The sequence below is a fragment of the Leptopilina boulardi genome, unplaced genomic scaffold, assembly GCF_019393585.1.
Source record: "Leptopilina boulardi isolate dan_hultmark-lab unplaced genomic scaffold, ZJU_Lbou_2.1 LbouV2_316, whole genome shotgun sequence".
Lineage (NCBI taxonomy): Eukaryota > Metazoa > Arthropoda > Insecta > Hymenoptera > Figitidae > Leptopilina > Leptopilina boulardi.
In genome coordinates, this window is record NW_026137881.1 from 1,571,312 (window position 1) to 1,598,702 (window position 27,391).

Here is a 27,391-nt window from a genome sequence, read left to right on the forward strand (position 1 = left end):
TGTTTTGATTTTATCAAATTCATATTTATAAATTGATCCCTCACGTGATGTTACATAGATTACGTGCAAGAAGTTGGCAACTTACTTTTTTCCAAAAAAGAAAAGCAATTTTTATGTCAATTTGTGTTAGTCTTGCACAAAAAAATCAAAACATTTACATTATGCATAAACAGATTTTGTATTTGCAACAAAATCGTTTGATTAGGAAATGTTGTATGTCGTAACCAAATTTTAGTTGGAATTTAAAAATGTTGAACCAAATTATTTTTGTTGGCCTAACGAAATGTTTGGTTGAAAGAACTCTACAATTTTGTTTCAGTCGTACAATTTGATTACAAGAACCAAAATTGCCTAACCAAACGATTTTGTTGCAAAAATAAAATCTTTTTTTTTCAGTGTAAGTAGCGGAATTTATAAACAACTGTAAATCATCATGTATTCCAAAGTTTTATTACATGTGTGTACGTGATAGAATTCAAAACGATGTTTTTGTGTGAAATTAAAAACAAAAAGAATGCGATCCTTTTTAGGGATTTCTGCTTTTCACCATCAACGCAATAATAATAATAATTTTGATTGCGCACATCTGAGGTGTAATTCAATAATGACATTTCTGGTGTTCTTGTAGAGATTATGTGTTTACGAAACTTGTTAATAGTCACGGATTTTCTTGAAATGTTTAGGTTTTTATCGTTTAGGTTATATATATATACAAGTGCAAAAAGCGCATTCTCTGAGAATTGAGTTGTAACTCTTGTTCTATGTGTATTATATATACTTTCTCTTACACATCTATCAATAACGTTGTTTGCAGACTCTCGCGCCTTCTTTTTGAATAAAATTACTGTCTACTTTGATTATAATTTCTTGTAAATTTATGTAAGAATTACTGTTTCTTTCTTGCATCAGGAACATATAACTATATTTCCCGCGCATATAACCAGTTCAACTAAAACTTTTCAATTTCACCTTTTTTTCCCCGTGAGATGCCCTGTTATATGTATATCTAAATTATTTTCTGAACTTAAATATATAGTACAGGAAAAAGGAAGTCGAGTATTTTCAAACAGAGAGAGTGATTATTTGCAATCGTTCCTGGGAATTTTTCGTTTCGGCAAAAAAAAAGTTACAGGACACGAAAAACAAAATGTGATCCACTACATTCCCGTAAATTTAAAAAATTAACAAGTATGAAATGCCAAACATTTTTTGTTTTTTTAAACCTATTTAATTATCCGCATTTGATTCAAGATAATTTTTCTACTTTGAAATTAATTTTCTTTAACTAAGAAAATTAGTGAATCAAATACGGACAAGTAAATAGTTTTCTTGAATCAATGCTACTTTTTTTAGTGTATGAAATACTCCATTAGTTTATGAAATTAACAAGTATAAAAAGCCAAACACATTTTTTCTAACCTATTTAATTATTATCCTTATTTGATTCAATATAATTTTCCTACTTTAAAGAAAATTCTCTTGATTTAAAAAAATTAATGGATCAACAACGAACAAGCAAATGGTTTTCTAGAATCAATGCAACTTTTTTCAGTGACTTAATTAATCCATTAGTTTTAAAAATTAACAAGTATGAAATGCCAAACAATTTTTTTTGAAACCTATTTAATTATCCGTATTTAATTCTACTACTTTGAAGTAAATTTGCTTAAATTAGGAAAGTTAATGGCTCCAATTGGAACAAGTAAATAATTTTCTTGAATCAATCCATTAATGTAAAAAATTAACAAGTATGAAATGCCAAATAATTTTTTTTATTTTTTTAAACCTATTTAATTATCCGTATTTGATTTAAGGTAATTTTACTATTTCAAAGTTAATTTTCTTGAACTAAGAAAATTAATTGATCAAATACGGACAAGTAAATGGTTTTCTTAAATCAATGCTACTTTTTTTAGTGAATGAAATAATTTGAAAAATTAACAAGTATGAAATGCCAAACATTTTTGTTAATCTATTTAATTATCCGTATTTGATTCAAAATAATTTTTACTATTTTGAAGTAAATTTTCTTGGTGTAAGAAAAATTAGTGCATCAAATATGGAAAAGTAAATACTTTTCTTGAATCAATGCTACTTATTTGAGTGTTTTAAATAATCTATTAGTTTAAAAAATGAACAAGTATGAAATGCCAAACATTTTTTTTCTTTTTTTTTTTTAAAAAACCTATTTAATTAACCTCATTTGATTCTACTACATTAAAGTAAATTTTCTTGAGTTAATGTAATTAGTGGATCAAATGCGGACAAGTCTAAATGATTTTCTTAAATCAATGCAATTTTTTTTAGTGTATGAAATAATCCATTGATTTGAAAAATTAACAAGTATGAAATGCCAAACATTTTTTTGTTTGTAGTATGATTGTAACTTTTATTTTAATTTATTCTCATATACAAATAACAAAAAAATTAATTTGTTATCTTCTAATTGAGATGCTTCTTCAATCCTGAAATAAGATTCGGATTCATCATTCGGCTAAACGAAAATTTGTATCTAGTGAAATTCTATCAAATAAAAATTCTAACAAATTAATTTTAGGCATTATTTATGCATTTCTTTTTAGATGGTACAAAAATAATTTATTTTCAGCGAATGGGATATACTTTTTTCTTGAATATATAGAAAACTGATGAAAAATTACACTATGACGCACGTAACCATAATGTAGAGGGATTATTTGTTTTTATATTAATAAATAAAAAAAATACACATTAATCTCTTATTATTAAAGATTATGTAATGTTGCATCGTATCTTCTCCTTGACACTATAAACACAAAGTCCAATACATTTGCAAGATCCCGTAAAGGGTTAGTTGATAGGATGTTGGTATTGTCGCGTGGAATTTGCACACACACACACACACTACAGTGCAAGTGCTTATACCGTTGTGAAAGAGAGAATAAGAGAGAAAAGAGAGAGAGAGAGAGAGAGAGAGAGAGAGAGAGAGAGAGAGAGAGAGAGAGAGAGAGAGAGAGAGAGACGTCCTACACACATAAGGCGGCAGTATCTTCATCTGGTAATTATTTACCAGGCCCATGGGCCAAAGTACAGGGCCTGGCACGTGCGTGGGAAGATCTCGTGACTGTGGACATGAAGGAAGAATATGAAGAAGAAGAAAACGAGAGAGAAAGAAGAAAGGAAGAAGTGAAAGCTCAAATCTTCTCTTTTGCTTTTCTCTTCTCTTCTTATGGAGGGTCCACGCCCAACTCCCACTTTCTAATTTTCCTCTAGATCCTTATGGGAAGCGAAAAAAAAATATGAATCTGTATTCATTATAAATTTATATCTTATCTCTCTGTCTCTTAGAGAGGTATAGTCCGAGACATCAGGTGTGTTCGAACATATAAATACGTGACTTGCATTCAATGAAAAAGAGTTTATATTCTTTTTTTTTACTGCTATTTTAACGACTTTCCTCAATTCCCTCAAGGACTAGTGTGTGACACTCTTTAAAACGTCAAATTAGTTAAAGCAATTAGAATCACTTGTGAAATAAAAAAAAATTACTCTCTAGAGATAACAAATTCCGATGTAATAAGTTCCAAACTAATTTGATAATTTTTTTTTAAAAATTATAGTTGCCATATTGGATCCGCCATTTTGGATTTTTAAAATCTGCCATTTAAGTAATTAGCAACCCCAGAAAGCGCCGAGTAATAATTTTTTTTGTTTGTAAAAAAGGGCGAAAATAAAATACAATATGCAAACATTATAAAACAATGAATTTGCAAACAAAACATAATAAATAATTTGACACTGAAACAAAGAGAAAAAAATAGTAATAAACAATCACGTAAGTAATATATAGCGAACTTCCTAGTCACGTAACAATCAAGAGTGCGTTTGTATTATACACACAATCGAGAAAACATAATATAACGGCGCGAAACGACCCTGGGGATCTAATCTCTAAATGTTTTTGAAATAGCTATATTGATAAGGCGCCAATATTTCCCGTTGGAAGTGAAATAGTCACATGGGATCAATAAATATCAATTGCAATTATTAGACAATAATTTTCCAACAACAATAATAATTTCCATTGCTATCCTTGGAGTGTTTTCTCTCCTATACGCTAACCCTTATTTTCTTCTCAATACGGAAGGAAAGGGGAGAAAAGGGGATCGATGTGTAACTGCTACCGTATATCCATGAAAAATAGTCCTTATCTGCACCTAGTTTGCTAGAGAAAAAAAAAAAAGAGAGAGAGAGAGGTGCATGAAATACCTTTATCGAACAGGATGTCCTCTCTCGAGGATACGTGGTAAGTAGCAAAGTGTGTAAGACGCGTTCTACCTATCGATGCAGTGCCATATCTTTTTGTATATATTTTGTACCACTATATTGACAAGACGCAACAGCGATAAAAAAAAATTCAAACTGTACAAAAATTTACCACAATGCCACTATATATAATTTTTATGTTCCGGACCCCCTAAATTTTTTTTAATCACATTTTTTTCGTTTTTTTTTAAAACAAAAAAAGTGTAATTAAAAAATTTTTAGGTGTCCGGAACATAAGAATCACTCACGGTGCGCCAGAAGGTAGTTTAAATAAAAATTAATTTGCACTTAAAAATTCTTTTTGATTATGATTCGTAGATGAATAACAAACATTTCTCAGTAGTTTTTAAAATCAGTTTACGTGCCCGATTTAAATAAAATTGAGTTTTTATATAAAAACAGTGTTTTATGGGGAATAAGAATTTATTTAATCTAATAAATACTGTAATAAATGATAAAATAATTACTTATTTTCAATTTTACATATATAAATAATTATATTGCTGTAGTGTTTGTGTCCAATTTTAAAAAATTAAATTATAATGTTAAAAGAACGATTTTAAGAGTGACAAAATTTATTTAAGAGAGTCGAATGGTCTCTGAAATTTTTTGGCAAGAAGAGACATTTAATTATCGCTCTATAAAAACGGCACTAAACGTGAAAATTATAAACATTGATTTTAAAATACTTTCTTCTCGAAAGACGGACACTTTTTACAAAAGCAGCTAGAGATCCTTATCTTATATAAATTTCCTAAATCCGAAAGATTATGCGAATCCATACAAAAACACGATTACAAAACGAAAAGTAATGTAATGAGGGGTTCATTACCTCCTGTCGCCGTCAGATGGCAGCAGCATGCAGGGCGCACAAAGTCGCAGCTGTTATTAGATTACTCTTCTACTTTTTGTTTTACAACCATGTTTTTCTATGGATTCATACAGTCTTTTGGATTTAGGAAATTTATCATATGAGGATTTTGGCTGATTTTGTTAAAAGTGTTCGTGTTTCGAGAAAAAAGTATTGTAAAATTAATACTATTTCACGTTCAGAGCGATAATTAAAGCTCTCTTCTTGCCAAAGAATTTCAGATACCGTTCGACACTCTTAATGCATAAATGTAAAAACAAAACAAGAAAATAGCTTCATTGTTAATAAATTTATATGAACCCAAATCTAAAACATCTATTATCTATACGCATATAAGTATACATTAAATAAATTCTGGTTCCTCACAAAAAAACTATTTTTAAATATTTAAAACTCAATTTGTTTTAAATTGGGCACGTAAGCTGATTTTAAAACCTATTGAGAAAAGTTTTTTATTCATCTTAGAACCATAATCAAAAAGAATTTTTAAGTGGCAATTCATTTTTATTTAAGGGGAAGGACCGCTGAAATTTTAACACATCAAAATTAAAGCTGTTTATGTGTGGTCAATTTTTTTTCTGACAATATTAATTATTTAAATGTATAATATATCATGAAAAATTGAAAAACTATAAATTTGTTAATAATTTTTAAAATCAAATTCAAAATTCTCGAAAATTTAAAATTTAAACTTCTCTCACAATTTTAATTTTTTTTGACTGCCGATTTTTTTATACGCTTGTTTCATGATTCTAAACAATCAAGCGTATCGATTTTGAAAAATTTCAATTTTTTCAAAAAATAAAAATTTTGAAAAATAAAAATATTTGTAAAATTGTTAAAAATTACCTTCTGTTGTTTTTCTCATTGTCAGTAGAATAAGATTTTTGGTTGAAAAAAAAATGTTGAAAAAAATTATTACCCCTAAACAAGATCAATTTTGATTGCTTTCAATTTTAGTGGTAATTTTGAAAAAATTTAACTACTTCCACAATTTTAATTATTTTTTATTGTCGAATTTTTTTTACGCTTTTTTCACGATTTTAAACAATCAATCGTATGGAATTTAAAGAAATTTAATTTTTCCAAAAAATAAATTTTCTAAAATGGCTAAAAAAATTTTTTTTTGAAATTTTAATAATTTATAATAATTTTGGATCCTAAATTATGTCAGAAAAAAAAATTGACACTCTTTAACAATAATAACTTCAGTAGGCTGAAATTTCACCGGTCCCTCCCCTTAAACCTCCTTCTGGCGCACCATGCACTATTTTACTTTTCAACTGGTATATAAATATATCTACTACACCAATGGAAAAGTAAAATAGTGTCGGCAAAATGGGCAAAGAAACATTACTTGATTGAGGTCAAATGAAAATATAGTTGTTTACAAGTAATTTAAATCGATTCATTTTCATACCCATTAATTAAGTCCAGGAGCTGCTGTATACACAAATAGACTAGATCGCAGGAGAGAAAAAAAAAGATGGTCACTACTATATAGTTTTGTTAGAAATTCACTTTTTTTTCCTCTCATTGACAACATTTATTTCGTTTTTTATAGTGGGAATGTAGTGAACCACGTTTTGTTTTTCGTATATAATTTTTTTTTTTTTTAAGTAAATTATTAGCTAACTTCAATATACCGTTGGGATAGATAGTGAGAAAAGCTACAAGTAGGGTATTTGAAATTTTTTTTACTATTTAAACATAATTCGTGTATTTCAAGGAAGCAGTTTTAATTGTAAATTCAACGAATTAAAAAAAATAATATACCTGTGAGCCTATTTTCACCGCGTTGATAAATTTAATCTTCCGAGAAAGATTAAAGGCAGTTCTGCGTCTGCGCAAAAGCAGCCTTTAACCTCTCTCGGAAGATTAAATTTATCCACGCGGTGAAAATGGACTCATTGTTATACTTAAATTAAATCTCTATTGAAAATATTATAATGCAAATTATTAGTCACAGTATAAAGAATTTTGATTTTTTCTTCATAAATAAAATGAAAATCAATAATACTGCAAATATTTTCATTTCTAATCTATTTTTTTTTCTTTTTTGAGATATGAGTTGTCACTTTAAACTGATGGATGTGAAAACTCCACCTTAAAAGTTGTAGCTTCATATATAAGCTATGTGTGTAGAAACTGAATAAGAATGGACATCATGTCCTCGACCTCTTTTTCCAAAGTGTCTTGTCACTATCTATTTTAAAAGTCGTTGTCGATTATTTTGATTTTCCAATGGTGATGAGTATATTTTCAGTACGAATGAAGGAATGGAATATATATGATATGTATACGACGCCAAAGTGTACTAATTGAGACTAGCTTCCATGATTTTTTTCAAATTTTTTTAGCAAGCCGTTTTCGAGTAATGAAATTTTGAAAATTGGAGAATTTTCATGACTTTTAATTTTTGAATGCTCATAACTTCCTTAAAAGTGCATCAATTTTAAAAGTCTTTTTTTTCAAAATGTGTGTTTTTAAACGTACTTTTCAACAACAAAAAATCGAATTTTTTTTTAAAACGATATTACTATCAAATTTTTGAGTTTTAATGATAAAAAGTCATTTTTCTCATTTGACGTACTGATCGTTTTTTTTCAAAATTTTTTTCAAAAAAAAACTACTTCTTATTACGAAACATTTAAGCCTAGCCCGATAATGGGCAAACAATTTTTACAATATTTTCGGAATTTTTCAAAAATTTTTGAATTTTTGAAAAATATTTTTGGTTTTTTTTTATTCTACGTACTTTTATGTATTAAATCTAGTCCAATAATGGGCAAACAATTTTTATTGCATAAATTTTTGAACATTTTTATGGTTTTCACCATAAAAATCAAATTTTTGTGTATTGTCACTATGATTTTTGTAATCAGCGCATTAAAATACATAAAAGTACGTAGTATAAAAAAAAACCAAAAATATTTTTAAAAAATTCAAAAATTTTTGAAAAATTCCGAAAATATTGTAAAAATTGTTTGCCCATTATCGGGCTAGGCTTAAATGTTTCGTAATAAGAAGTAGTTTTTTTGAAAAAAATTTTGAAAAAAAAGACTTTTAAAATTGATGCACTTTTAAGGAAGTTATGAGCATTCAAAAATTAAAAGTCATGAAAATTCTCCAATTTTCAAAATTCATGGAAGCTAGTTTCAATTTGTACTAAAAGAAAAAAAAATCGGAGATGCAATATTGCAGATGGATTTACACTTTGGCGTGGAATACATCATATATACGAAAGCATTTTATTTTTATTTGAAAGATAACCAAATATAGAGGATATAGGTGATAGTCGAGCATATATGACCATATTATTCGAGAGAGAGAGAGAGAGAGGGAGAGAGTGTGCGTATTCGCGCGCATGAAGCCATGAACTTCGCACGGCGCACGCACATTTGCATACAATACCCAAGAGTTAAATATGCACACACCATCATCTTCAGCAACGCATATTGGGCCTCTCTCTCTCTCTCTCCTGCATCCCGCGCGAGAGTCTTTCCAATCCTCTTTCTTCTCCTCTTCGACAAAACTACCGAGTTCATTTTCCTAGATTTTATCCGTGCATTCTAAAATAATATAACCAACTCATTGTATTATTTATACTGAAGCGAGTGCTTTCTGTCAACTTAACCTAAAAAAAAAAACTTAAAAATTCATTGTGTCTGACATGAGTAAAGGTGAACATCTTTCGAAACAAAACCGGAACTGTCTGCAGTTTCTACGCATTTCTGGCAATTTTTACTCCAGGAATAGTAAAATTTACTATTTCCGAAATAATTTTCACTATTTCAGAAGTAAATTTGACTGTTTTCGGAGTAAATTTTACTATTCCTGGAGTAAAAATTGCCAGAAATGCGTAGAAACTGCGGACAGTTTCGATTTTACTTTTTAATTAGTAAAAGTTACTTTATTCCTTTTTTCCATTTTTCTCCGTGTAATTATTTAAAATTAATATCAAAATTAAATATCAAAATAATTAAAAATTTTTTTTTTAGTAAATATAATAATTTTTTAGATAAATTTTTTAATTTTCAAATTAGAATTTTAAAGAATTTCTTTTTAAACAAATTTTTACTTAAAATTTGTAGTTATCGAAATTTTATTTGGCAGAATTCTTAAAACAATTTTTATTTATCCAAAATTGCAAATGGCCAAAAAAAAAACAAGTAACAGAAAAATTTTAGCGCTATTTTTGAAATTGAGCAACCCAGAAATTGTAAAGGAAAATTGTGATTGCTCAATTTTAAAAATAGCGCCGAATTCATTCTGTCAATTACTTTTTTCAGCTATATTTTCAATTTTGGATAAATAAAAATTTGGCGTTTTAAGAATTAGTAACCGTTTCGACTAATTTTTAGTCGAAGGTATAAGTAGAAAAAAGTAGTTTTTTGACTAATTTATTTATTAAAGTTTAGTAATTAAAATAGTAGCCTTACCAAATAAATAAGTAGTTTCCTACTATCATCTAGTTATTTTTGATTAAAACGGTTACTAATTCATTTTATTTAATGAACAAAGAGGATCAGTTTAATTAGTCAAAGATGAGTAATTCAGATGTACAGATTATATTCTGTTTAAAATTATTATATTATACAGTAGTATATAAAACACCTAAGAATAATTTTGAAAAATCTCGCACGTATGGGGGATCGAACCCAGAACCCTTGGGATGTGAGTCATGTACTCTGACCACACTAAATTTTTTTTTTTTTAAGTTCATTCGACTCAGTACATTATATAAAGTATAAATTGCGTCACCAATATGCATGAGAGACATCTCCGAATTGAATAATAGTTTGAAGAGAAAATTCAACATCTCTCTCTCTCTCTCTCTCTCTCTGATTAAATTGAGTCGTTAACTTTGCTCTCATCGTGGGTATGCTTATCATTAGGTAGTCGTGTATAAAGAACCAAGTAGCATTGATCGTTGATTTCGTCAACGTCGCGACTAACCGCGGGCAGGGTTATCAAGATAACCGATCGTCGAGAGCGGCGCACACGTTTCGGATAAGTCGGCTCTACCTATTTTATATATATATATATATATATATATATATATATATATAGAATCCATCGTGTATAGCCAAGACAAGATATACAGTGTCGGAGGATAAATATTCAATCGCTCGAAACCCTAAGGATCCTTAAGGTATGCGCATATTGATGGGTGGAGCACGTATATGACCAATCGGCTGGCGGCTGCTTTTAAAGATGCGCAACACTCTGATGGTATATAGAAAGTCGTCGTTGTCCGTGCTTGACGATTTCTTCTCTATGATGGTGACCATCATCATATTATAATCATCATCATCATCATGAGTTTGATGAAACGACATTCTGTCAATTGTTCGTGATTGATATATAACTGTTGATACTATAGTTATATCAATGGGACGAATTAAAAATAAAAAAATTTGGTTTTAAATCTTACAATTAGCTGTGAGAAAAAAAATGGATTTTATAGTCAATGAGTAGTTGAAATGTAGAGAAACTAGATGGAAATGTAACGCTACGACCATAAAGTTTTTGAATAGTTAAACTATATAGAAACTATCTACTGTATCTAGATTATTAGAAAAGGTCAGGACAGTTATACTATCTAGTTTCTAGATACTTAAAGTACGTTCTAACTATCTAGTTTTTAGATAGTTAAACTATATTGAAACTATATAGTACAACTATCTAGAAATTGTCGAGTGCAACTATTTAGAAATGTCAGGACACTTATACTATCTAGTTTCCAGACAGTTAAACAATATTAAGACTATCTAGTTTCTAGATAGTTAAACTATATGGAAACTAGTTTCTACAAACGTAAACTATATATGGAAAAGTATCTACTCTTTAGATATTTTTAACTGTATGGAAACTATCTAGTTTCTAGATATTTTAACTATGTTGAAAGTTAACGGTCACATCCCTTTTTTTTTTGATTATCGTATATGCCAAAACTTTTTTAAGATCATCATCATCATTTATTTTTGATCTAACATATTACAATCAATTGATGTATACAATTTCTATTTCTGACGTATGAAATATTAATAGGACTTATTGGTCTATTACAAAGTCAATCAAGCTGTAAATAATGACAGAAGTTATAGATGAGTACAGACTCTGAAATGACAACCACCCGTTGCTACGTCTAGGAGGTCAAAATTGATGATCATAAGAGTATAATTGATATTTTATTGATGTCAAATGGACATTCTACGAAAAATAAAAAAAAATTGTATTAAAAATTATAGACATATAGAAGTAGATGAAATTTAAAATAGAAAATAGACTTTGCAGGGAGTCTAATATATATATATACTATTGCGAAAAAAAATTAATATTGTAAAGAAAAAATTTTAATTTCTTTGAAAGTAGTGATTTATTATTTTGTAGAAAGAATCAAAAACTCATTAATTTTTGCAAATTATTTCAAATATTAAAATAATGAATAAATTACAATATTTCATGAGTAATAAAAATTTTTCTTCTTTTTTTTTGTTACAGAGATGGCAACGTCGATGGTTCGTTCTCTACGACGATGGGGAATTGACGTACTCTGTTGACGAACATGTAAGTACCATCAATAAATTTAAAAAAATTTAAAAATTACTCTCTAAATTGGAATTAGTAGTTTTCTACTACTAATAAAAAAGTGCGGATTTGTTTACCAATTGAATTAGTAACAGTTTTGACTCTTTTATTAGTAGAAAACTACTAATTGCTAGTAGAAAACTACTAATTCATGGAGTAAATTGGCTTACTAATTTAAAATAGTAAAAAATACGATTTACTCCATGAATTAGTAATTTTCTACTAGCAATTAGTAGTTTTATACTAAAAAAGAGTCAAAACTGTTACACGGAGAGACCGCCGGTTGGAAAAATTACTAAAAATATTTACAAGTAGCGGAAATAAGGTTACTTTGTCATATATTGCTGTAGGAAATCGAAAATTCTATTAGCAGCATACTTAATAAAACCTGTATACTATAGTAAAATTGCACACAAATTGGAATAGAAATTACTATAGTCTACAGTTTTATTAAGTATGCTGCTAGTAGAATTTTCGATTTCCTACAGCAATGTTTGACAATGTAACCTTATTTCCGCTACTTGTAAATTTTTTTAGTAATTTTTCTAACCGGCGGTCTCTCCGTGTACTAATTCAATTGGTAAACGAATCCGCACTCTTTTATTAGTAGAAAACTACTAATTCAGATTTAGAGAGTAAAAACTCACGTCAGGATGCAGAAAAAAATTTAAATTTTAGTAAAAAGTGTGGGCTAAAAAAATTACAAAATAAAATTAACAACTACACTGAAAAAATTGTTGCCGAGAAATTCAACTGCCATTGGGTAGTTGACTAGAAAGTAGTTAAAATAATTACTTTTTTAGTTAATCTAAGCATGTTCATGTAGTTAATGTAACAATTTTTAAGAAGTTAATAAGTAATAGTTGATTTTACGTAAATATGTAGTTAAAGTACAACTACAGGTCGGTAGTAAAATTAATTTTCTTAAGGTAGTAAAAACAAGTGGAATTGTAGTCAACTCAAAATTTCAAGAGTAGTAAATCCAACTACTATTCACCAGTTATGTGAAATTTAGTAAAAGGAATTATTTTCTTTAATTAATATAACTGCTTTTTGAGTAGTCAATTTTTTATTAATTTCTATGATTTTATAGGCTTCAATAAAATTCTTGTTGTAGAATTAACAAGTCGTCTGTAATTAAAACTACTACTTTAAGTAGTAGATTTTTACTATTTTAATTAATTCGATAAACTTAAGGCAGATTTTTGATGTAGAATTTACAAATCGTTTCCAGTTAAAACTACTACTTTAAGTAGTAGATTTTACTACTCAAAGTGGTACAATAGGCTTTAAGAACATTTTTGTTGTAGAATTAACAAATCCTTTGTGATTAAAACTACTACTTAAACTAGTAATTTTTTACTATTTCAATTAATTCAATGAACTTGAAAAACGTTTTTGATGTAAAATTTACAAATCGTTTCCAATTAAAACTACTACTTTAAGTAGTAGCTTTTACTACTTAAAATGGTTCAATAGGCTTTAAGAACATTTATGTCGTAGAAGTAAAAAATCCTTTGCAATTAAAACTATCACTTTAAGTAGTAGATTTTGCTGCACAATGCAATTAAACAACTTATAATATAATTAAAAGATGAAAAATTTACAAGTCAAAACTTAAAAAGGATAGTTATAGCAACTAATAAAAGTAGTAAAAATGACTACTTTAAATAGTTAAATTACCAATTGGACAACCAGAAAGTAGTCTTCGAGTAGTTTGCAGAGTGTCGTAGCGAGCGTGCGTGGTCAGTCGGTTAAGGTATCGGATAGCGAGTGTTAGGGTCGAGGGTTCAATTCCCGTCGGTTAGAAATTTTGTCTGTTAGTTACATAATCGTTAGGTCAATTCTACTGATAAACAATTATAAATAAAAAATAATTTTATTTCCCTATTTTAAGTAGTAAAATCTACTACTTAAAGTAGTAGTTTTAATTGCAAAAGATTTATTAATTCTACAAAAAAATGTTCTTAAAGCCTATTGAACCACTTTAAGTAGTAAAATCTACTACTTACATCTTGAATTATTTTAACATTTTTAAATTGAGTTAATACAATCACAAAATGTCATTCTACCAATTACATTTTTAATTGGTTTAACTATTTTTATATAGTTAATAGAACCGTTTAAATTCAGTTGAGGACCTATTGTACTACTCAGAGTAGTTAAAAAGTAGTAAAACCTACTATTTTTTTTCAGTGTTGAATAAAATTTGTTACTTTATAATTTTAAATCCTCTTAAAGGCCACCTCAAATTCGATACATATCTAGACGAAAATCCCCTTTCGTATTATATATATATATAGTGACAAATCCTTTTATCGAACCGATATGGTTTCATTTATTTCGTACGTTTCTGATTCTGTCCTTGCAAATGCAAAGTGACAGCGCGCGATGTTGGCTATTTTAATGCGATCGTTTCAGATTTCTAAATTTCACTTTATTGATTGGCATTAATTCAAAACATATAAAGATGAAATTTCTTAAAGTATATATAGATTTAAAAAATATATATATATACATATACATTAGAAGCCATAAAGAGTAAAGTGTAAAATAAATTTCAAAATTCATCAAGTACACTGAAAAAAAAAATTATTGTTTCACATAATCGGTTACTTGACTAATAGCAAATAAATATTTACTTAAACCAATTATAATTTTCATTTGAATTAAATAAATTGGAACAATAATTTCTGTATTTAAAACAAATATCATTTAATTTACTCAAATAAAAGTACTGTGATAGTATTGCACAATTACTGTGTCAGTACTGTGCAAGCATTGCGCTATTATTATGTCAGTATTGTGCCATTTCTGTGCCAGTACTGTGCCAAAATTTCGCCACTATTATGCCAGTACCGTGCCAGTATTGCGCCATTACTGGGCAAGTACTGTATCATTACTATACTAATTTTTAGTATAAAATAATTATAAATATAAATATTTATTTAATAATAGTCAAGTAAGCGATTATTTGAATCAAATAAATTTTTCTAAGTGGAAAATGGAATTACATAATCGACCCCCCCCCTTTGTAATGCGATACCAATTTACCGACATTAAACAGAATTACTTTTTCCACATTATATTCCTAATTTAATTTAAAACTTAAAAGTAAACACTATAAAATGATTAATACATATATCAAATCATCGTAAAATAAAATAGAATGACCATATACTATCAAGAAGTTGATAATTTGCAAATGTGAGTTACTCTCGATCTCATTTATTACATATATGCGCACACACGTAAATCCAAAAATCACAGCAAATAATCAACTTGATTTTTTAGCTATATATATAAACATCAAACAATTTTCTCCATTATCAGGTGATTTCACAAGCATCCATTTCATATATAAATATACTTAAAAACGATTTTTACCGCATGAACCATTTAATTTGACCGGATATAATCATGGAAAAGTCGTAAAATATTGAAGAAACTTATAAGTTAGCAAAAGAGGAGCGATGAAATTAGCCTGCGCTTTTATATATATATATTTAAAACGATATGAGGGTTGAAAAATAAAAGGAAAGACAATTTTATTCGCATCGCATGAATACATTATATATATATAGAGTATACTCTCGCTCTCAATGCGACCGTAAATGCGTAAAGTGAAAAATGAATCGAAGTAATTCAATCTGGCTGCGCGCTCATAACGCGTAGAACGATTATTATTATCATTATTATTATTATTATTCTTTTTTTATCTTCATCCCAGGACCATCTCATTGCTTCTGAATCGTTTATCTCCTATTCCAATCTTGTGTTAATTATACCAACTATTTTGTGAGACGACGATCATATATAGAAATGTGTGTATGTGTTGAGAAAAATCATTAAAAGGAACGGTAATGTAAGATTGTGCGATGTACACTTGCGATTACATTCTCGCGTTATTTATCTTCGCGCGCGCAAAATACTCGCTCTCCTTCTCGACGACCTTGCTTGCCTGACATGAGAAATTAGGCTAACGGATCAAATAATTCAATCGAGTCCTGTTTATATATAAACGTTGATTTATTAATCCTACCGCGAGCATATATATGTATGTTTATTTATAGGGGAATGTATAGTCATGAGTGGACCACGTTTTGTTTTGTTTTTTAATTTTTTTTTTTTTAGAGGGTAAATAATTAGCAAATATCAATATACACTATGTGATAGGTATAGTGAGAAAAGCTACAAGTTACATGTATTTAAAATTTTTTTGGGCGTTTTTGAAAAAGGGTTTTTTTTTTCCTACTATTTTTATTTTCTAGTCATGAATGGACCATCCTGGAAAAATCATCTTGAAAATTCTCAAAAAAAAAAATTCATTAATCATACAATTTAAATATTTATTAAATAATTATTTAAATTTTATGATATTTAATGAATTTTGAGAAATTTTAAAATGATTTTTCCAGGGTGGTCCACTCATGAATACCAGAAAAAAAATAATTGGAAAAAAATAATTTTGAAAAAACATCTAGAAAATATTTCTATGACATTAAAAAAAAAAAAAAAATTTCTAAATACATATGTAATTTGTAGATTTTTTCACTATCCAGCCAACGGTGTATTGAAGTTAGTTAATTATTTACTACAAAAAAAAAAAAAAGTTATATACATGAAAAACCCAACGTGGTCCACTCATGACTATATATACATTATACCCTATAACTTCTTTATCATCGCAATTATAACTAGATCTATCGTATTCTAAAACTGGTAGCGAGTATAAATAAGGAGAAAGATGAAAAAAAAAAATAATAATCGCTGGCGCTATTCTAATCACTCGATTTGTTGTAAATAATCGCTTTTGCATCGCGAGAAATGTTAGATAATTCAAGTAACTAATCGAATAATTAATGCACTTGCTCGATATATGTGAAAGCAGTCATGCATTGCTGAACCCAGTGGGCACATTAAAATATATAGAACTCAATGTTGAGTTCATTTCGTAAAAGGAGGCAAAAAAAAAAATTAACTATATATATGTGTGTTTAAAACTATTCGTGCAAAAAAATTTTATTTTATTAATATATTCCAAAATCAATCAAAGTAATATTTATATAGACATTTTATTTGATATTTAACATTAGTGTGTTTTGAATTAAATTATTTTTCATCAACGATATATATATATTTTAAATTCATAAAATAATCTCGTTGTTTGATCAAGTGGAAATATTTGTGTATGTATATATAACTAAATGTTGAGAAATCTGGAAATATTTGATTTAATCGGAGAATTAATTTTTTTTCGATGATATATGTATTGGAAAAATTGACTATACTCAATTGATACTTATATTTTATAAGTTTTTTTTTCTAATATTTCACACTAATTTAAAAGTATCAAATTCATACGAAAAATATTAAATTAATATTAAATATTTATTATTTGTTAAGAATATTTAAGCTTTCTTTTTACATAAAGAGACCGTTTTCACCGTGTGGCTTAAATTTAATCTTTCAAGAGGTGTAAAGTGAATAAAATATATTCTGCGCCTGCGCAGAATGTTTGTACTTTCTGCGCAGAGGCGCATAACTGCCTTTAACCTCTCGGAAGATTAAATGTATTCCAAACGTTAAAAACAGTCTCACAGATTTGATAAAAATCTGAAACAACGTGTTTTTTTGAGATATTCGAAATGTTAACATTCAAAAGTAAATTTGTTTACTACCTAAATTACATAATTTAAAAACAAACTCGTTTTACAATTCTAATATTAAGAATTTTCTCTTTAAAAACTGCTAATAAAAGTAAATTTGATTTTAGTAAATAGGAGAATTATTTAAAAATTGTTTGATGGCAATTATTTTCTATGGGGAGTCATTTTAAAATGAAATGCATTTAGCTATAGTATTGAGATAGCATCAAGGCTGTTTGAAGATATAGCCAAGTTTTTTTTTTAACGCTATTTTTTTAGTATAGGTGTACATATACTTTTTTACACTATAGAAACATATTAATACCTCACCGTGTAAAATCACACATATTTCAATTTATAATAAAAACACATACAAAAAAAAAATGCATATAAAATTCACCTGTTTAAGTGAACGCAAACGAGTTCTATAGACTTTCTTAAAGAGTTGCGAAGTTAAATCGATGATAATCACCGATAAGACGTGATTATTATGAATAAATCAATGATTATGAACGACGATAACGACTCTCAAAGACAATATGATGTTCAATATTTTATATACGTGATGCGATCTAAAAACCACAACTATACATATATATATATATATATAAGATAGTGGTTGACCCTAATTAAGCGATAGCTATCAAGAGACAGAGCAACTGCTCCAGCCGATAAATGTTAATGAACGCAAGCTTCTATTATAATATATAATATATCGCAAACAATAAACTTTGTGGCGTAATTATCAAATAAGTTCCTTTATTAACTTTCCGTTAGCTTTACATATATATACCTATATATTCTTTGCGATTTCAGTCGTCGTCGTCCCATCGTCACGCCTGGTTTGCGCTTATTAAAATCTAATCTGTCCAATGTAATTAAACTGCCAAGAGACAACAATAAGTCGGAAGCTAAACTACAGCCGCAACGACATGCCATAAAAGTCGTATTTTAACGATTTGTAGTAACTAAAAAGCATTTTTATTTTCTCTCCATTGAAGCAATTTTCTTGATAAGTGACGGTAAATTTTTTCAGTAAAAAAGAAAACCACCCGAAGAATTCAATTAAACAAATGCCAAGTAATAATTACTGAATGGTATTTATATTATGCACTTTCTATCATATAACAGTTTGTCAGAAAACATTAATTCAAATTAGATGTTTTCAAACATATAAATTATGATTATATAGCTTTATTGTCTTATATATATATATATGAGAAAAGCTTCGTTATATTGATACCATTAATTAAATCTACTTTGCGTAATTAAGATATATCCCATTTGCATTGTTTATTATTCACTGCATTGGAAATGTGTACTTGTATATGTATATATATATATTGAATTCTATATTCAGTAAGAGGAAGTGAATATAACATATGTTTCACGCAAGTTTCTAAAGGCCTATGTCTGTCTCTTTCTCTCTCTCTTTCTTTCGCCATTTGCCCGCTAACGCAGCGCAGTAATTTTCTCCGCCTCTTACGCCTAATCATACATTTGCGCTTAGCAATTATAACAGGATTTTATCTCTCTAACATGGATTAAAAATCACTAATACCTTTCTCTCTCTCTCTCTCTTGTGAAGTTATATATATAACGCTTTCATAAAGTCTGACATTTTTCAATTTTAATTACATTTTTTTTTTTTTTTAATTTTTTGAAATATAATTGATGAAAGAAAATGAAATCTCACTTTTTGATCTCGTCTGAAGTTTATTTGTCTGTATATGACTGAATCCATTTAAAATCATTGATTTAATTTTAAGACTATCGTTTTTTAATATTTATGATATTTTACGATAGGGTCAGCCGGGGTAAATCCGAACGCTTTTAGTAAGTTTCAACAATAACATAAGTTTTTTCTTTTAAAAGACAAAATACTTCCGGTATTCTGGTTACTTTACTTCCATAGAACACAATTTTATGGGGTAGCAAAAATTTTAGATAAATTTCAATCGCAGGAAACTTAGCGTTCGTATTTACCTCGATATTTTGCAACTTTCCTAAAATACCGGGGTAAATACGAACGCCGCACTGTATTTCAGAAAAATCTTAGGGAAAATAAATTTAAAGTATTGCAATTGTTAAACTTATATAAAAACTCAAAAAAAAATATACGATAATAAACCTATTATGTAATAATGCATCATTTATAAATACAAAAATCAAACAGGTTAAAAATTAAAATGCATTACACAATTAAAACCTTCAATAACTTTATCAAATCATAACGGATTTTTGCAAAACTTGGTACAGAAAGTATTTTGGAGTGATTGAATGTAAATACAAAAATGAAAATCAAATTTTTTAAATTCAAAATGGCGGACTTTCCTAAAACTTATTTTTAAAAATGATCAAATTTGCTAACTCCAAATTCGTAATCAGCGACCCTGAAACCCCCCGAGTAACAATTTTCGAACGAATCCAATGAATTTTTTAATTCTCGTCCGCCATATTGGATCCGCCATTTTGAATTTTGAAAAACTGACTTCAAATTATTGGTAATCAGCGACTCCAAAAACCCTAGAATACCAAATTTTATTAAGATCCTGAAAAACTTTTTTCAACAAACCATTTGGCAAAAAAAGTGGAACACTCCTTCGAGAGAACAGAGATTAAATTTCTGCTTATTAATTACTAACGACGATACATATAGAAAGAAAAACTTTTTTCTATGTACTTTTATAATGTTAAAATAATAGTGTAATCAAATAAAAACAATTTTTGATATAAGAAAAAATTATTGAAAATACCGTTCGGATTTACCCCGGTTTTCCAATTTTCCGGGATAAATACGAACGGTCTGATATTATTAATAAAATTTTACAGAAGGCAAAAATCAAAAATAGTTTCTGTTCTAGTATTCATAACAAACAATTATAAATAATAAAATGAATTTTTAGCTTCTTTTTCTTCAAATACGAGACAAAATACTGAAAGAGTGTCATCTTTGATTTTCAATCTTTTTTGCAATACTCGTTATCTTTGTTTATGCTGTTGCTAATTAACAAACGAAAAATGGGATAATACTTAGAATCTCTTGAAGAGGATCTGTGGTAAAAATTCTCATATCGAACTTATTTTTAAAAATTTTAATTAAGCTAAAATAATTAGTGTTCGGATTTACCCCGGCTATCCCTACTTTATTAAATTTTCCAATAGGTATAAAAAAAACTGAATAAATAAACCTAAAACCGACTAAATAGCTTTATTTGCAGAAATTGAGAATTTTTAAAGAAAAAATTGTAGAGAAAAACTATTTTTTCGTAAAAAAATAAAAATTACAAAAAAAATAAAATTTTAAAAAATACACTTTTCTTTATTTTTAAAGTAGAAAAAGATATTTTATTCAGAATTTATAATTCTCAATACACCATCATAGCTGTCTCAATGATTTTAGAGGGATCCAGTCGAGGTACTCGATTTGTAATTGCGATACTATACATATATATATGATGAAGATGAAAAATATTCTTGATTTACAATAATCTTAGTCATGAGTAAAAAGAAATTTTTTTTAACTCTCGCAACAGTTATCGTTTTTCAGTTGGCGAATTTCATTTGCAATAAACCGGGGTATATATACACGTTGTACTTTTCATCGTATGAACGAGCCGCATCGAACTCGTTGAGACTTCTTTCTTCGAGAGATGTAGTATAGTGATCGGATTGGAGATTCGATCGGATTGGTCTATCTACCGCTATGTCAAGTCTACTGATCTCTTTCATTCCCCTATCCTTTTCTTTTCTACTATTACTCTTCTTTTTTTTTTTTTATTTTTTACTTTTTCTTCTCCACGTCTACCTACGCCCGATATTAATACTGATACGTAGTTCCACATTAGCATACTTGCGGAACGTATATGTCAATGTATGTATGTGTGTGTTGTGCATTGGCATTACTCGACTTTAATCCAACCGCAGTTACGTAACTGCACGGACCAATGTACCTTTATAGATATAATATAACGACACACGAGAAGGAAGTTGAAGGGATTTTACTAATGGAAACAAGCTACCAAGAAAGTACTTTTTCGATAAGAAGCTGCATGACGATAGCCGAAAACCTACTTTACATATATATACACTATATGCATGCACATATATAGTATATATATAAGTTTGTAAACCAAGTTAATTTCAGTAAAAATACTTTTTTATAATTTATATAAAATTGAGCTTCTTCTTTTGCGGCAAGAATGCAGTATGTTAAAAGGAATGGATAATTGTCATTAAAATTCTTGAGAAAAATCTGTATGGGTTGAGAAAAATAATTTAATGATAAGAGAATAATCGTTATGCTTTTTTTTGTTCTCGAAAAGCTACTTTAAAGTTATATGTAGCTTAGTATTACTCTTTGGCTTGTAGTCAATTTAATCTTTTCTAATCATACATTAACCTATTGTACAGAATCTATTCTATAAAAAAAAACGCTACACAATGTTTCATACTAAAATCCCGATGATGTTGAAGTTGCCAACGTTAATCCAAATAATGTTGAAGTTTTATGATTTTTGTCTAGATAGTTACTCAAAATTGTCCAAGATTTATTTAATTCTCGCTAAAAGTAGAATATTGTATCAATAATCAAATATGGATAAGTAAAATGTTTTCTGTAATCAATGATACTTTTTTTAGTGTATGAAATAATCTATTAATTTAACAAATAAACAAATATGAAATGCCAAACAATTTTTTTTTTTAACCTAATTAATTATCCGCATTTGATTCAAGGTCATTTTACTACTTTGAAATTAATTTTCGTGAGCTAACAAAAATTAGTGAATCAAATACGCGGACAAGTAAATGGTTGTCTTGAATCAATGCTACTTTTCCAGTGTATGAAATATTCCATTAATTTAAAAAATTAACAAGTATAAAAAGCCAAACAATTTTTTTTTAAATCTATTTAATTATCCGTATTTTATTCTACTACTTTGAAGTAAATTTTCTTGAATTACGAATTTGAATTAAGATAATTTTACTTCTTTTGAAATGAATCTTTTTGAATTAAGAAAATTAGTGGATCAAATACGCACAAGTAAATTGTGTTTCCTTGAACAATGCTACTTTTTTCAGTGTATGAAATCAATAATTTAAAAAATTAACAAGTATGAAATGCCAAACAATTTTTTTAAAACCTATTTAATTATCCGATTTGATTCAAGATAATTATATTACTTTGATGTAAATTTTCTCAAATTAAGAAAAATAGTGGATTAAATAATGACAAGTAAATGTTTTTCTTAAATCAATGTACCTTTTTCAGTGTATAAGATAATCCATTAATTTAAAAAATTAACAAGTATGAAATGCCAAACATTTTTTTAAACCTATATTTAATTATCCGTATTTGATTCAAAATAATTTTACTACTTTGAAGTTTATTTTCTTATAATTATTTAATTCTCGCCAAAAGTAGATTATTGTATCAATAGATTTATTTTTTAGTACAGAAGGTTGAGAAAAATTGGAGTAATTTTGATTTAGAGATGTAGCAGTTTTGTTGTCGAATTTCGAATTGCTTGTCCTAGCTGTAATCCTTTTTAAACACAATTTTTACAAAGAACAAGATTAGTATTTTACTTTTTATTTCTATGCACAATCGCAATTTTGTAGAATTGGTCAGAATTTCAGGTGTTATTATTTGTTTTTCGGTTTGTTAATGATTCATACATTCATTCATGTGGAGTCGGTCAATGTAGTATACCAAAAATTGTGTAGTGATTTTCTATTGATTAGCTTTTTTGTACAATATGTTAATATTTTTTTGGAAAAGGTTGAATTGTCTCCCCTAATTACTAAATCCAATTAGACACTTTTGACATAACTTCTTCGATTCGTTCATATTAAATAAATTAGTTTTGACTGACTTTTAATCAAAAATATTTAAATATTTATTGCTGTGTGAGAATATTTTGTGTTTCACATATTGTTATCGAATACAAAATATGATCATCACAACAACTGATGTTCAGACAGTAGTTTACCTGTCGTGACTCCTGAGATGATGTACATAAGTTAAATGTAACTCGAGATTTGACCGAGTTTTCTTAATACACATCTCGTGACAGCTCTCTGTGTATGTTTGTGAGAGAGTGTTGAAAGTCATGAAGGTTTTTAGGATAAAGTGTCAGATAGTTTAGGTTATGGTCGTTCATGAATCAAGAGCTGCCTCTTTCTGTAGCTTCCTCGGAGTGCCAGTCCGATGTCAAGGGTCGAAGTCAATTGTATACTTGCTAGACAGCCGTGTTATATACGCCCACAAACAAATATAGTCGACATTCACCTCAAGGTATATCACCCCAACGAATGCAGAATTCCGCTCCTTTATACTCTTCTCTCTATATCTCTTTCTTCTTCTTTCTCTTTGCAATATCGCCAATAAGGAAAGGGCACACACTATATATATATATATATATACTTGAATGGGGCCTGAAGCATGATACATCCCAACGATCCATAAAACTGACTGCGATTGATTCTGGCCTCACTCCAAACGGCTGCACGTCATTTGCGATGACATTTACGACGATACTGTGTACTTTTTTTTCCTGAATATTATTTGCTTTGTCAAAGTAAATAGGTGTTTTTATATTTGAGTCTTTAGTTCCAAGAAGCACTTTGGTTTTAGAAAAAAAAAAGAATCTAGTATAAAATATTAAGCTTTTTTTCTGTTATGATTTTCATTTCTGTTTGATTATCTCACTGACATAAGGAAAATAAGAAAATAAGGGTTTTAATTTTTTTTTGTGTCCTTAATTAAAAAATATTTGAAAAAAGGAACTTGTATTCATTTCAAGGTCACATTTATAACATTAGTGTATATGCAAGGCATAATTTGTAAAATTCAGATGCAATCTAAATGAGTATTTGAAATTTGCACAAGTTTCAAATAATGTTCGCATATATAAGATCGGATTTAGCAAATAATGTCTGGTAGAAATTTTCATTTAAATAGAAACTGTTAGCGTGTTTATAATATTGAGCGTATCATTCGCGTTTAATCAGACCTGAAAACGAGACAATTATATATATATATATATACGTGTGGAAAAACATAAAAGACAAGCAGTCGAAATATAAATATTTAATAGAATAGCGGGAAAGGGCTGTATGTGAAAGAGAAAAAAGGCAACATGAGAGAGAAAAAGATAGCAATAAGGTGAGGGAAGGTAGGAATATACAATTAATAATTAATTAAAGAAGATATTTCTCACAGAGTACCAATTGAAGTCTTCCGAATGCGATATAGTTGGGTACGCTCATTAGGCCAATTATGCAAATCTTACGACGTCGTATATACATATATAGTTAGCCAAAGCATATTCAACACTTAAAGAAAAATATACAATAATATTCTTTCGTTGAACTGATTTTCAGAAAATACTATGACGATATCAGAAAGAAGGAAATTTTAACAGTCTAAGCTATTTTTGAAAAATATTTATTTGTGAGATTCGAAATTTATTCAAAAAAATTTGTTACCTCTAATGAATTTATTAAAAATTTAGATGAAAAATAAATCTGATGACATTAGTTCCTTACAATGTGAGCATATATTTATGTATATGAATTGAGCAAAAAGCCACAATATTCTATACCCGATAAAGTCAAAAGTAAATTGCATAAACCAACCAGGCGTTAACTGCACGCTGTCAACGAAATTATAATCCTTTGCACATAGTCATCAGTCGTGTTTTAACTTTTGTGATCCTTATTTATTTTTACAACTCTCGTTAAGTTGAAAGGTATTGAATATATGAAGAGAAAGAAGCGGGAGACGGAAAAAAAGAAGAACATAATGGACTTTCTTCTGTCACATACAAAAACCGATTAAATAATATATTTTATACATTTGACGCAATCACTTATTTTTTTTGTATGCATACAAAAAACGTATTTCTTTTTTGCAGAAGTCATTTTGTGAATTCAATCTTCCAAACATGGTTCATGAACCCCGAGAGAAAAAAAGGCTTGAGGCACAATTCACATTTCCTTCTGTCATAAAAACGATTAAATTACATGTTCGTGTTTGTCTCATTATTATATCAACTATATATACACACACACACATGCTGGCATTCTGAAAGGTCTTAAATGGCGAAATTCATTTTAGGAAGCATTTCGATTTATATACAGGGAGGTCCAAGCCATTTAAAAATTAAAATTTTGTATGCTTGAAATTTTGAAAAATATTTAGAAAAACTACTTCCTTTAAAAGAATACTTTTCGAAAACATAAATAGGGTGAAAATTATTTTCATTCCTAGTTATAATTTTCCAAAGAAATTTAATTTTCACATTTTTGCTATTTGATCACTTTAGATATTTTGCGCTTTATATATAAAGCTCCACCTGCTTCATCTTCCATTTACGATGAAACAGTATTGTGGTTTGTTGAATGCGTGTCGTTTTGCTGCACAAGGAAGCGTACCCGCACTGATGGAATATTTAAGATCGTGAACTCAACGTCGTAAAGTTGAATGAGCGCGAGAGAGAATAGGAGGCAGAGAGGAACTCTTTAATTGGCCCTCCTGGACAATAAATACCCCATTATGGGTCTGTCTTTAATTTCGAAAGCAATCGGAATGGCTATGCTTCATCTCTGTCGATTAGTGTTGCCATTCCACAATATATATATATATATTGTGACGTTATTTTTGTAATCAGCGTCACAATAGCACCAATCCGCAATTATAAGTTTTATTTTTTAGTTATTTGAACTTTGTTATTAGTAACGATTTAATGTTTTATCGCATTTTGATAATTTTCTACACTTGCCAAAAGTCCAGTTATAATCCATTAGGTTGAAAAATTAACAAGTATGAAATGCCAAACAAAATTTTTTCTTTTTTTTTGAAAACCTTTTTAATTATCCATATTTGATTCTACTATTTTGAAGTAAATTTTCTTGAATTAAGAAAACTAGAGCATCAAATTCGAACAAGTAAATGATTGTCTTGTATCAATGCTACTTATTTTAGTATACATATTTAATAATCCATTAGTTTAAAAAAATTAACAAGTATGAAATGCCAAACAATTTTTTTTTAAACCTATTTAATTATCCGCATTTGATTTAAAGATAATTTTCCTACTTTGAAGTAAATTTTTTCGAATTAAAAATCATGGATTAAATACGGACAAGTAAATGGAATTTTGGAATCACCGCTATTATTTTCAGTGTGTGGAATAATCCATTAACTTATAAAATTAGCAAGTATGAAATACCAAACATTTTTTTTAAACCTTTTCAATTATCCTCCTTTGATTGAAAATAATTTTACTACTTTGAAGTAAATTTTCTTGAATTAATAAAATTAGTGAATCAAATACGGTCAAGTAAATGGGTGTCTTGAATTAATGCTGCTTTTTTCAATGTAGGAAATAATCCATTAGTTTAAAAAATTAACAAGTATGAAATGCCGAAAAATTTTTTGTTTGTAGTAGAATTGTAACTTTTATTTTATTCTCTATTACAATTAACAAAAAAAATTAATTTAATTCTTTTATCTTCTAATTAAGATGCTTTTTTAAACCTAAGATTTGGTTCGGAGTTTGCATTTCAAAATGCTTCGGAAATGGTTCTTGGTTCTGAGGGAGGACAAAATTTTGACTTTCTGTGTAATTGACAGGTTCTAATCAGCAAGTATATCGCGAGCTTGACATTGAAAAAATCGCTTAGTTAGTATTAGTAATTCAGAATTCTAGAAGATGTAAGGTTGAAAAAAATTCTGATTAGTTTAAATTAAAGAAAATCGTTGGGTCATCTAGTGTCAATTTTAGTATAAATGAAACTTAATATTTAATATCAAAAAAATATGTTACAATATACATATAATAATAACTATAAAAAGTAAATTTTATTTTAAGATAAAGCTAAGTACTGAAATTAAATAAAACTCCTGATAGTAAGTTCGCAAACTCACCAAAAATTTTTTTATCCTACATTTCAATTATTACCAACC

The 27,391-nt window shown here is 28.2% G+C and overlaps 1 protein-coding gene across 2 annotated transcripts in view; it reads left to right on the forward strand.

Annotated features, from left to right (window-relative positions):
- LOC127284015 (protein outspread) overlaps positions 1-27,391 on the forward strand; it is a 336,175-nt gene that overhangs the window by 176,690 nt on the left and 132,094 nt on the right. For both annotated transcript variants that reach the window (XM_051309278.1, XM_051309279.1), the window contains exon 3: positions 11,684-11,749. In XM_051309278.1, coding sequence (XP_051165235.1) covers positions 11,684-11,749 — 66 coding nt within the window. The remainder of the gene's footprint in view (positions 1-11,683; positions 11,750-27,391) is intronic.